Source organism: Euprymna scolopes, chromosome 36, assembly GCF_053919585.1.
Source record: "Euprymna scolopes isolate OS-2025 chromosome 36, ASM5391958v1, whole genome shotgun sequence".
NCBI lineage: Eukaryota > Metazoa > Mollusca > Cephalopoda > Sepiida > Sepiolidae > Euprymna > Euprymna scolopes.
Genome location: NC_136517.1, coordinates 23,345,784 through 23,357,174, shown reverse-complemented (window position 1 = coordinate 23,357,174; position 11,391 = coordinate 23,345,784). Strand labels below are relative to the sequence as shown.

Here is an 11,391-nt window from a genome sequence, read left to right as displayed (position 1 = left end):
TTTTTAACTGGCATCATAAAATTCCAATTCCTTATTATATGAATATCCTGCAATTATTTTATTACTTTGCTAAACTAGTTATCTTCCAATTTCTTTTTACCAGCAAAGTATTCCATTTCAGTACATTGTAACGTAACACAATACCACCTCTTGCCTCCTCATTCCATCAGGTTATCTAATGCTATCTGGAGATCCAATATTCAACAAATTGTTTCGTTATTGTAAAAAAAAAAGGGGGGTTGTTTTCCTTTTATCTGATAGTTTTTCTTCACATAGAATTTTTAAATGTGACAATCTCTGAAGTTGGGTTTTTTAATGTGCTACAGTCTCTGAAGATGGATTTTTTTTTTAATGTGGCACATTCTCTGAAGATTGAATTTTTTTAATGTGACACAATCTTTAGAGATAGAATTATTTTAATGTAACAGAGTTTCTGATTATAGGAATTTTTAATGGGATACAGTCTCTGAAGATGGAATATTTTTAATGTGACACAATCTCTGCAGATTGAATGTTTTGTAATGTAACACATTCTCTAAAGATAGAATTATTTTTATTTGACACAATGTTGAAAATAGAATTTGATTTCAAATAATTTAAGATTAAATTAAATAAAGAATAAATAAAATTTGTTTGGAATAGACTTTAATATCCAATATTTTATTATTTCTAATTATTCAATGCTTCCACCTAAACGGCTTACCCCTTTAAACAGAAATAAAATTGAATGAAATGTAATCAAATTATTTTTTATACATCAATTGATTTTATTCAATTTTTTTAGGAGAAAAAAAAAGTGATTGTATTTACAGCAGTGGGTGTGTGGGCGAACTTGTTTGGAAATGTTGGGGTCAGAATCTTTACGAACGTGGATGTCCATTTGGATTGAGTAATGGTGCCAGTTGATAATGTCGATAGGGATTTTTTCTTGTTGGTTTTGTTGAAGACTAGAAGAAAAAAAGAAAGTTATTTACATAAAATAAGAATTCATTTGAATAAAAATGAAAACTTAGATAATCAGCTGGACTATATAATAAAGAGCAAGGTGTATTCATGACCGAGACGTTTTTATTTTTATTTTTATTTTTGTCCCTATCCAGTGTGCCATTTTTGTAAGAGGGGAGAACGGAATTTACTCCACATTAAAAACCGACATTGTCTCTAACTCTTCCCTCGTGGGGAGGTTTATTATTATCATTTAAAACTAGCATCATTGTTATTAATACGTTACTATATTTATTTATTAATATTTTATTTTCAACTATTACTATTATCATTATGATAACTGTTCATAACATTATTTTTAACATTCAACAAATTTGTTTCAGTTTCTAATTTATTATACATATTGAAATCAATTGCGTCTCTTTGTTTTTTTGGCGTTTGAATTAAACGTTAATATGTTGCAAAAAATTTTTTAATAAAAAATATAACATTCTTCTTCCACAAACGGCAAAAAGAATTCACGTGAACTCTTTCAAACATTGTTGCAAGGAATGAACACTGTCTATTACTACAAATTTCCATTTATTTTTCAACGTCTTTCATTTTCATTTCGATAATTTATTATCCAACTAAATTGCGCGGGAAAGACAAACCCGGAGATTGTCAAGCTCTTAGAAGCCCTGAAATCAACATTTCAGGATGCAGTAAAGTGCTACAAATAACTTGGGACAACAGATGATCGACTCAAATGTGGACGACTTCGAACTGCTCGTACATCATTCAAAAGTAAGGTCATTAGAGAGCGAATAAGGAGGAAGCCCAAGAGAAGCATGAGGGAAATGGCTAAGAGTTTGGAAATTGACAAAAAAAGCGTTAGAACCATTGTTAAAGAAGATCTCACGTTTTCCTCCTTGAAGATGACGAGCAGACAACTCACGACATTGCAGAAACAAAAGAGGTTGGAAAGATCCAAGATTCTTTTAAATCGAATGAAGGATGACACGGACGCTGGTAAAATCATCTTTTCTGACGAGAAAATATTCACTGTTGAGGCCAAATTCAACTATTGACAAAGAGCACAGATAGCGTTCCTTATTCCATGAAATCTGTTTTCTGTCACCAAAAACCTGCCTCGGTAATGGTTTGGGCTGCGATCTCTGAGAGTTGGAGATTACCTCTCATTTTTGTTAAAGATGGTGCAAAAATTAACACAAACTCGTACATTGAGAATATTTGGACGCCTGCACATGTCGAAATAAAGAAGCATTTCAAAGATAGGCCCTTCACATTTCAACAGGACAGTGCACCCGCTCACACTGCAAACAAAACGCAGGATTGATATGAGGGTCACTTTCCTGCTTTTTGGGGGAAGGAAGTGTGGCCTCCTTCATCTCCAGAGTTAAACCCTCTGGTCGATCTTAGAGAAGGAGACCCATACTACAGCTCATGATAATACCTTAAGTGAAAATGGGCCAAAATTCCCCTAGAACCTCCCCCCCGTGCCGCAGTAAAGAGCTTCAGGGGATACAATGAACGAATAATTGCAGCCAAGGGCGGCCATATTGAAAATAATTCAGTAGAAATGTTAAATAGTTTACTACGATATTGTGTGATGATTTTTGTTTGATTTCTTCCTTTATCAGTTGTTAAATTAACATTTTTACAAGATTGGGGACTTCTCCCCACTATATATATATATATATATATATATATATATATATATATATATATATATATATATATATAATGATTTTGAACTCATTCCATTTGTGATTTTTTCCAAGGAATTTTGTGTTTTGGATCATTTTGGACCATTTGGAACTTACCTGTTGGATTGGAAGTTTTTAATTCGACCGTGTTTGGATTTTACCATTCTTGGATTTTTTACCCTTCACCGGACTATCCATTCATGTGAAATCTTTTTATCATTTTTTCTTTTACCTCCTATTCCCTTACCTCACCCTTTTTTTAACCAAGTAAGATCTGTGACTTACTTGTGGTTTCATTAAATACTTTTACATGCAAAATCCGATCCCGCATTTTGCTAATTCCTGGCCTCTGATTAGAAGGAGAGTATTTCTTCGAAACTCCGCGGATTAAGGACTATCCACTTATCTTGTGCTTCCTTTTTTAAAATTAAATATGTTTTTAACTCTTTCTCAAGATGTTTTTTAACATGTTTTATTAATCATTTGTTCATATATATATATATATATATATATATATATATATATATGTCTCCTATGAATTTTTTTTTGGGGGGGTTGTGTATTGATATTCATATTAAACCCCCTTTTTGTTCTATTTCTCTAAAAAGAAAATACAACTTTGTTATAATATTCATAAATAACCTCCCTGACAAAATTGCCTCTGAGATAGGTATATATGCTGATGATGTAATGATGGTGTAATCAGGTCGTATAGGGGGATGAAGGGGGTCATCCTGTAACAATTGAAAATAATGTGTTTGAATGGTTCTTACTTTTTGAAATTTGTTGCTTTGGGTTAAGTTTGGTAGAATCGTCAAGGTTCCGCTTGGATTGTATTTTGCATTGGAATTGAAGGAATTTGGATAAATTCTAGAAAGTGGACTGACCATCGTCGAATGCACATTTAGCCGCGGTAAAAGACCCGTGTGGGTAACAAATTCAGGATTTTCTTGCGTCTTCTTGTGTTTTCTCTACAGGAAGAACAAAAACATGGGTAAAAGATTTATGATAAAAAATAGAAATTATTTTTAAAATAACATCATGTAGCATTACATTAAAGACTTGAATGTCGGTAGAAGAAAAGAAAATATACATATCTATACTACTGATTTTTTTTTTTGTGTGTGTGTGTGTGTTGGTATTCATATTAAAACCCCATTTTTCTATTCATTTCAAACGAAAATACAACTTTTTTATATATGGGTCGTGGAATTGCATTCATCTGCAAAAAATCTAACTAATTTGCATATTATTCATTTTAATTCATTTTAATTAATTTCCTATTAGTTTTTTTGTTGTTTTCTTATGGGATGATCATCTTTAGTTAACTATTACATGTAATTATATTCATGCATTCTAAATGATTTATACTTGCGTAATATTTGTGTAAAAAGTTTATAGCAAACACAGACCTCTTCCTATATATTTATGGATGCGTATATGTATTTGTTGAAAAAATTTTCCCTACCAAATTCCTCTATCAGTTTTTGGTCTACAGACATGAAACTTAGTATATAAGGTTATTATGAATATGCATGCGTAACGTAATAGCTATTGGTTCATGTTTTAATTGTTAGCCTTGCCGCAAACATGTTTTCATAGCTCAGTCATTAACGTTAAAGGAACAAGTATGCTAAACATCGTATGCTAAACATTCTGGTTTTGATTCTCAATGGTGCTGCACGAGTCATTTTTTTTAAAACTTTTTAGATCATCTATTATATAAATCTCACCTGTCTGTTCAAATGTATGCATGTATGTTTGTATGTCTGTCTAAACCTTTTGACAGAGGCGACGGATTTTCACGAGATTGGTATTGTTTTGAATCTTCGGACGACAAATATCGAAAAATTGGCTAAAAACATTTATTACTTCACCCTAAACGGGGTGATTTTCTACAGGGAGGGGTCGCTTTTTTTTTGCCAATATTTCCGAAAGTCATCCCCTCTTTTCGATTGACTAGCCTTAATTTAAAACTTTGTCACTTCCGGTTTGGCGATGGACGCAACAGCAAAGACGTCACTTCTTTTTTTCGTGTTCTTTTCCTCCTTCACGATAGGGGTTCAAGCCTGCCTACCTACTACCACTTTTTTCTTTTTTTAGCTCAACACACACCTCCAAACACCTGGACAACACCGGGCACCCAGGCTAGTTACTATATATTGGGTCCAATATAATATAATAGATACAAAATCTGCATTAATCAAAATGTCATATTTAAGCATATTTTGCGACCAGGCAATGCCAGGCGGAATGCTAGTAATATATGATACAAAAAGTTTGGTTTCATTGTTTTGTGTTTTGGATCAACCTTTTTCCGATTATTTAATGCTGAATCTGAACATTTTGGTAAATGTTTTTATGCTTCAAGTTCCAGATATTTATCACCGTGTTTGTTTTGTGTTGTACAAAAGATGAACTCTTCTAAACTGTAGAAACAGACCAAGATGTACGACTTTCGGTGTGGTCAGCGTACTTTTTTGTACACGTAAGTCAAGGTACAAACCTCGATAATCAGTCCGACAAAAACTAGGTCATTTCGGTGGCCTTTTTGCTGTCAGACTGATGCAAAATGTTCTGTGTAGCCCTAGCAGATCGACCTCCCCAGGCTCCTGGGTTTGAGGGGGAGCAAGTTTATCGCTTGTTGCCTAGCGTGGCCTCACTGAGGAATGCCAACAGAGCTACTCAGGCATATTTTGCAGGACCGAAGTGCTTCTCTCGGAGAACTGACTCATTTTTCTACCTTCCGACCTTGTGTCACATCCCATCGTGGTGGGAGATAAATATATATCAGTCCGTGTACTTTTGTTCTGGCAGTGTGTACTACGATTGTTGCTCTTTGTATATTCAATTTTGTTTCAATACGATTGACCATTTCTAACTCATAGCCGTGATTTCCTTTATAGTGATTCTTGCGGGCCACAACGGTTTTGTTTGGTTGTTTTTGTTTTACGGATATCAACCCTTTTCAAGTGCAGTGGTTTTTGTAAGGAAAACGCTTTTATGCTTCAAGTTCTTTATATTTTCAAAAATTCTGGAGACATTTAGTGACAAGCTCTGAAAGATAACATATACTGAACTCTATAATGATTTGTTAGATTTGATTCTATGTATTGGAGTTTCAGAATCAAGGTTCCATTTATAATAATCTATATTGCAATCTGAGATATTGAGCTTGAATGCTATTCAACAAATTTGGGTGCAACTACATATAATAGCAAAATTTGGAAAATTAAAAATTCGAGTTAACAAAAAATGGTATCTACTAATTTTGTGTCAATATCAACGAAAAGCAATGATATATATAACTGGTATGTTAGAAATACTTAAATATTACCGCATTATTTAAAAAACATGAGTTCTTGATCTGTATCATAAAAAATGGCACCAGATTTCTTTGGGAATATGTAACAAAATAAGTAAGTTAGTTATGCTAAAAACAAAAAAATGGAAATTAAAAAAAAAACAATAGCATCAATGTTTGGCGCATTTTAGGTCAAGAAGCCGGTAGCTTCAGACAGCCTGATCTGGTAGCATCAGGTTCGCAAAAAGGGTGAAAAAGTAACACGGAATCAACCGCATTGCACATTTCCCACAAAATCCTCAGATATCATTATTCTAAAAAATTTTTTTAATTTTCTTCCTTTGAAGATTGTAATGCTGTGTATGGGGCAGCCAAACCAGCTGCCAAAATTCCCTTGCTTTTTATCGAAACCAACCGAGAGCTCTTCTTAGTATCCTCATTGTTCCCTTAACTGCAATTGTCTAGATCTCTTTTGCACTTGGTTCACCAGGTATATTAGTAAGGTATGACTTCAGGTTATTCTTCATAAGCCCAGTGGCACCTGTAATAACTAGTATGATTGATATCTTTGTAAGATTCCAGTTTCTTTTCATATCGTACATGAGACCTTGGCATTTGGTCTGTTTCTCTCTTTCAGCTCTGTTCAGACCGCCATCATTAGGAACACTCACTTCAATCAAGGTTGCAACTCTCTCTGACTTATTCCATATAACTATGTAAGGTTTCACAGCAGCATTTTCAAGGTAGGTGGCTGTAGAGATTACATGGTCGTAATGTTTGGTATATAAGTCATTTCCAACTGTTCTTTCAGGTTGATGTTCACAGGACTTGCTGCTACATTTGATGTTTAATTTTTTACAGATGGTCCAGTGGATGTACTTACATACTCCATCATGTCTCGCTGTGTAGTAGCCGTCTCCTAAAAGAACCTTGCAACTTGATACTAGATGACTCACACTTTCCAATTCCGTGTGGCAGAATCTTTCAAGATAGAAAATTACCGTGACTTGTGAGTAGAAAATATCAGGTTGACAGGAAAGTTATTGCAGTTTTTAACTTTTAAATTCAGATGAACATATCTCGACTCAAGCGAAAATTTTTTGATCGAAATAAGCAATGTCAGAATCAACACACTTTTGCCAACGCAAAACAAGGGTATTTATGCCAGTAATGTAAAAATCTTGCATTCTGGTGGCGATAAAGTGGTTGGAGGCGTTTTTGATATTGCTTAGGTTTTTGAAGCATTTCTCATGCAGAAAGTTGCTTGAAAAAATGGTAGTCAGTAGGTGAGAGGCTTGGAGAGTATGGCGGATATAGCAGAGTTTCGTAGCTCAATTCGTCAACTTCTGCAGGATCGGTAGAGCAATGTGCAGTCGGGAATTGTCATGAAGAAGAATTGGGCTTTTTCTGTTGACTAATGCTGGGTAATGTTGTCGAAATTTCTGATGTATTTTATCCATTTGTTGACAGTACTTCACCGCCATAATGGTTTCGCCTGCATTCAAAAACTGTAATGGATGAGACTGGTCGCAGACTACCAAACTGCCAGCAAAACCTTCTTTTGGTGCAACTCTGGCTTCGGGAAGTGCCATAGAGCTTCATCAGCATCTAACCACTGACCTTAGTATCACCGGTTATTGCAAAGGACCCACTTTTCATCACAAGTCACAATCTGATCGAGAAACGAGTCATTTTTGTTGCGTAAAAGAAGGGAAGATGACACTTCATAATGGCATTTCTTTTGGTTGTCGTTCAATTCGTGTGGCACCCATTTATCAAGCTTTTTTGTTTTTCCAACTTCTGTCAAGTGGCTGGAAATTGTTGTGTATATTACGTCTAATTCAGAAGCAAGTTCTAAAATAGATTGGCTTTGATTAAGGCTCTTAATTGATCGTTGTCAGCATCCGATGGACAGCCACTATGCTCATCATCTTCAAGACTCTCATCACCATCACAAAATTTCTTCAACCACCATTATGTGCTGTGCGTTTAGTACTGGTTCCCAGGCCAAAGGCTTCATTGATATCTTGAGCTGTTTCAGCAGCTTTTCGGCCTTGCTTGAATTGAAATTAGAAAATTGTGCAAATTTGCTTTTTTCCCATCTTGTATTCAACATTCTGAAAAGAAGACATAATTGTTTTAAGACGATTGTAATTTAAATGATTAGATAGTGAGAAAAACACTCTTGAAAATGATGTATAAATTGAAAGTACTATCACGAAAACTTATATGAAAATACATCGTTTGAAATCAAAATTAAAAATTCTGTAAGAACTTTCTTGTCAACCTAGTAATATACTTCACGTTTTTTAGTCATCTGCAAGCGACACTATAAGTCACTCCATCGATCTGTCTGTCGGTCGGTCTATCCGTAACACTTTTGTGCTTGTCTTTTTTGGTTAAGATCAAAGGTCTGTTGTTAAGATTCTGTTCTTAGCTTTTTAAGCTTTTCTTGAGACATCAAGATCATGTCAGAGGCGCTCGCTCGGTACGAAAGAATTACAGGGACCAAGATAAACCGCAGCAAGTCGGTAGGACTGCGGTTGGGCGCCTGGAGTGGCAACGCCAACCTTCCAGCTCCCTTCAGCTGGACAGATGGCCCGGTTCGGATCCTCGGCATGTGGTTCGGAACCTCGGCGTGTGGTTTGGACCGGGTCTCCAGCTTGACAAAAATTGGTTGGACGTACCGGTCAAAGATGGAGGCTGCAGTCAATTCGTTGCTTCCTAGGAAATTTTCCTTAAAGGGTAGAGCTGAGGCGTGCACCACTTACGTCTTTCCTCTCATCCTTTATCGACTAGCCATACTTCCCCTGCCTGCACAACACCTAATATCTCTCGTCAAACTCTTGTCCTCGCTTCTTTGGGACAGAGGAAGACACTGGGTGAGCAGGCAGGTCTGTATTCAACATCTGTGTGGGGGAGGCTTGGAAATGCCGGACTTGAATGGTCATCGAGATGCTGAGAGGCTGGCCTTCCTGAGCCACTATATGCAAAATGACTAACCGTGGCACCCCGTGGTAACTGCCACTTTCCCTGACCTCGTTCTCGACCCTTCTATCGAGAGCTGTCGCAGGCCGTGGAGAAAATCTGCCTACATGCTAAAACGACTACCAAGGTCCAGCGACCTTGTGACTGCTACCCGTAGGGAACTCCACAGGGATCTAGTGAGGGGGAGGCGCACACGACTCACTATGCGTGTGTTTGGGGTGGCAGCAGAGTGAGATCCGCTTCGCGTGGAGCTGGGCGCCAGCTTTGAGTCATCTGAACAATTCAGAGTTCTCTCTGACATGGCGATTGGCCCAAAATACACTTCCACTCAACAACATACAATGCAGTTCCGGGTTTTTGGAGTCACCTGATTGTCCCCATTGTGGGACAACGGCCATAGAAACGACTGATCACGCTTTCTTTGACTGTTGCAAACTCCACCAGTACTGGTCGTATGTCAGCGAAGTGACGGCTCGCATCGATCCTGAGCATTCTCGCCCAATTATCGTATCCAATGTCATGGACAACGTGAGGCCGCTGTGGGACCGGGAAAGACAAATGGTCTATGTTACGATCCTGGCCTGTGGCAAGAATGGTGATTTGGACGTCGCATCTGCAAGGTTACCGGGGGGGGGGGGGCTTTTTCTGATCAGGATCTGATTGCTTTCTTTAGACATCAACTGCGGGTGAAGATCAGATGTGATAGAAGAAGGCTGCATCGCACGGCATTTGACAGAAGATGGATACATGTAGCAAGTCTGTGTGTACGAAGAGGAGCCAAATTTGAATACGTGTTCCCCGCCTAGGTGTGGAACGCGCAGTTCTGTAAAGTAAAATTAAACAAGTAGCCTCTCAACTAGTTGAGTGTGTGTTCCATCCCTCCCCGATTAGGAAGTCTCCAAGATCCCCACCCTCTCCTACTTGCAATTTTTGTTTTCACCTCTTCCTCTAAATTTCACCCATCTTGGAGAGAAAGAAATACAATCCCTTACCCACAAAATTTTCTTTTCTCTATTCACCCGCATCTAGAGGGCATCCCCACGTAGAGACTGACCCGCAGAAGCGAGGTTCCTTTTACAAACCTAGTGGAACGGGCAGTCTATCAACTAGACGGGGTTGAGAGGGTCCTACTAACCACCTTTTGTTTTTTCTTCCCCCGCCCTCGACACAAATGAATCATTGTACCATTTTGTTGTCATCTGTTTTGTTTTTTACACGTCAATAAAAAATGTTTTAAAAATTGAGAGTTAAGTAGAACGTCCCCCAGTATGAAAAGGTGAATGCGGTATTATGGTGAAAGTAGATACTAGCTGGGAGAAACTTTTGATTTTGTTTAGTTCTGAAGTGACTAGGATGACCAACGATCCCCATAATCCCCCCTTTTGAGTTGGTCATGTGCTTAAGTTTTTTGTTCATTGTTGATTTTCAATGTATTTTTAACATGAATAGGATTTAATATCTCAAAGTGTAGTATCTGTTCCGGGAGATACTGCAAGCAAAGATCATATGTGGGGGCAACCACACATATAAGACCTTGGTCAATATAGAGGAAATCCTTCATACCAATTGTCACTATCCAGCTCCCCTACTTCCCGGGGAGCTGGTCTCCCATTTCCCCTTCACTCCTCACATTAAAAATCGGCCTTGTGCCTAATTTGCTCGATGGGGGACCAAATAAATACCCTTTTCTTGGCCTTTTGGCCAAGATCAAAGTGTAGTATCTGTTCCGGCAGATGCTGCACTTAAGATAATTTGTACCAGTCAATGGAGGGGAAACCCTCTATACTGGGACAATTATTATTTTTGTTAACCAGAGTGCCCCCTTTTTGGGGAGCTGGTTTTTACCTCACATTAAAAACGGCCTTGTGCCTAATTTGCTCAGTGGGGGAGCAAATAAATACCATCTGTTCCAGCAGATGCTGCACTTAAGATAATTTGTACCAGTCAATGGAGGGGAAACCCTCTATACTGGGACAATTATTATTTTTGGTAACCAGAGTGCCCCCTTTTTGCCTACTTTTAGGGGAGCTGGTTTTTACCTCACATTAAAAACGGCCTTGTGCCTAATTTGCTCAGTGGGGGAGCAAATAAATACCATCTGTTCCGGCAGATACTGCAAGCAAAGACCATATGTGGGGGCAACTCCACATATAAGACCTTGGTCAATGTAGGGGCAACCCTTCATACCAATTGTCACTATCCAGCTCCCCTACTCCCCGGGGAGTTGGTCCCCATTTCCCCTTCACTCCTCACTTTAAAAATCGGCCTTGTGCCTAATTTGCTCGGTGGGGGAGCAAATAAATACCATCTGTTCCGGTAGATACTGCAAGCAAAGACCATATGTGGGGGCAACCCCACATATAAGACCTTAGTCAATGTAGGGGCAAACCTTCATACCAATTGTCACTATCCAGCTCCCATTTCCCACCCATCGGGAGCTGATCC

At 37.9% G+C, this 11,391-nt stretch overlaps 1 protein-coding gene and 1 pseudogene across 5 annotated transcripts in view; one reads left to right on the top strand and one right to left on the bottom strand.

Moving 5' to 3' along the window:
- Positions 1–639: 639 nt before the first annotated feature.
- Positions 640–11,391, bottom strand: part of LOC145260392 (MAPK/MAK/MRK overlapping kinase-like) — a 187,700-nt gene continuing 176,948 nt past the window's right edge. For all 5 annotated transcript variants that reach the window (XM_080118346.1, XM_080118343.1, XM_080118347.1 and 2 more), the window contains 2 exons: positions 3,428–3,625; positions 640–947 (listed from right to left, as the gene is read on the bottom strand). In XM_080118346.1, coding sequence (XP_079974472.1) covers positions 861–947; positions 3,428–3,625 — 285 coding nt within the window. In that variant the 3' untranslated portion in view covers positions 640–860. The remainder of the gene's footprint in view (positions 948–3,427; positions 3,626–11,391) is intronic.
- Positions 10,627–10,774, top strand: LOC145260828 (U2 spliceosomal RNA; annotated as a pseudogene).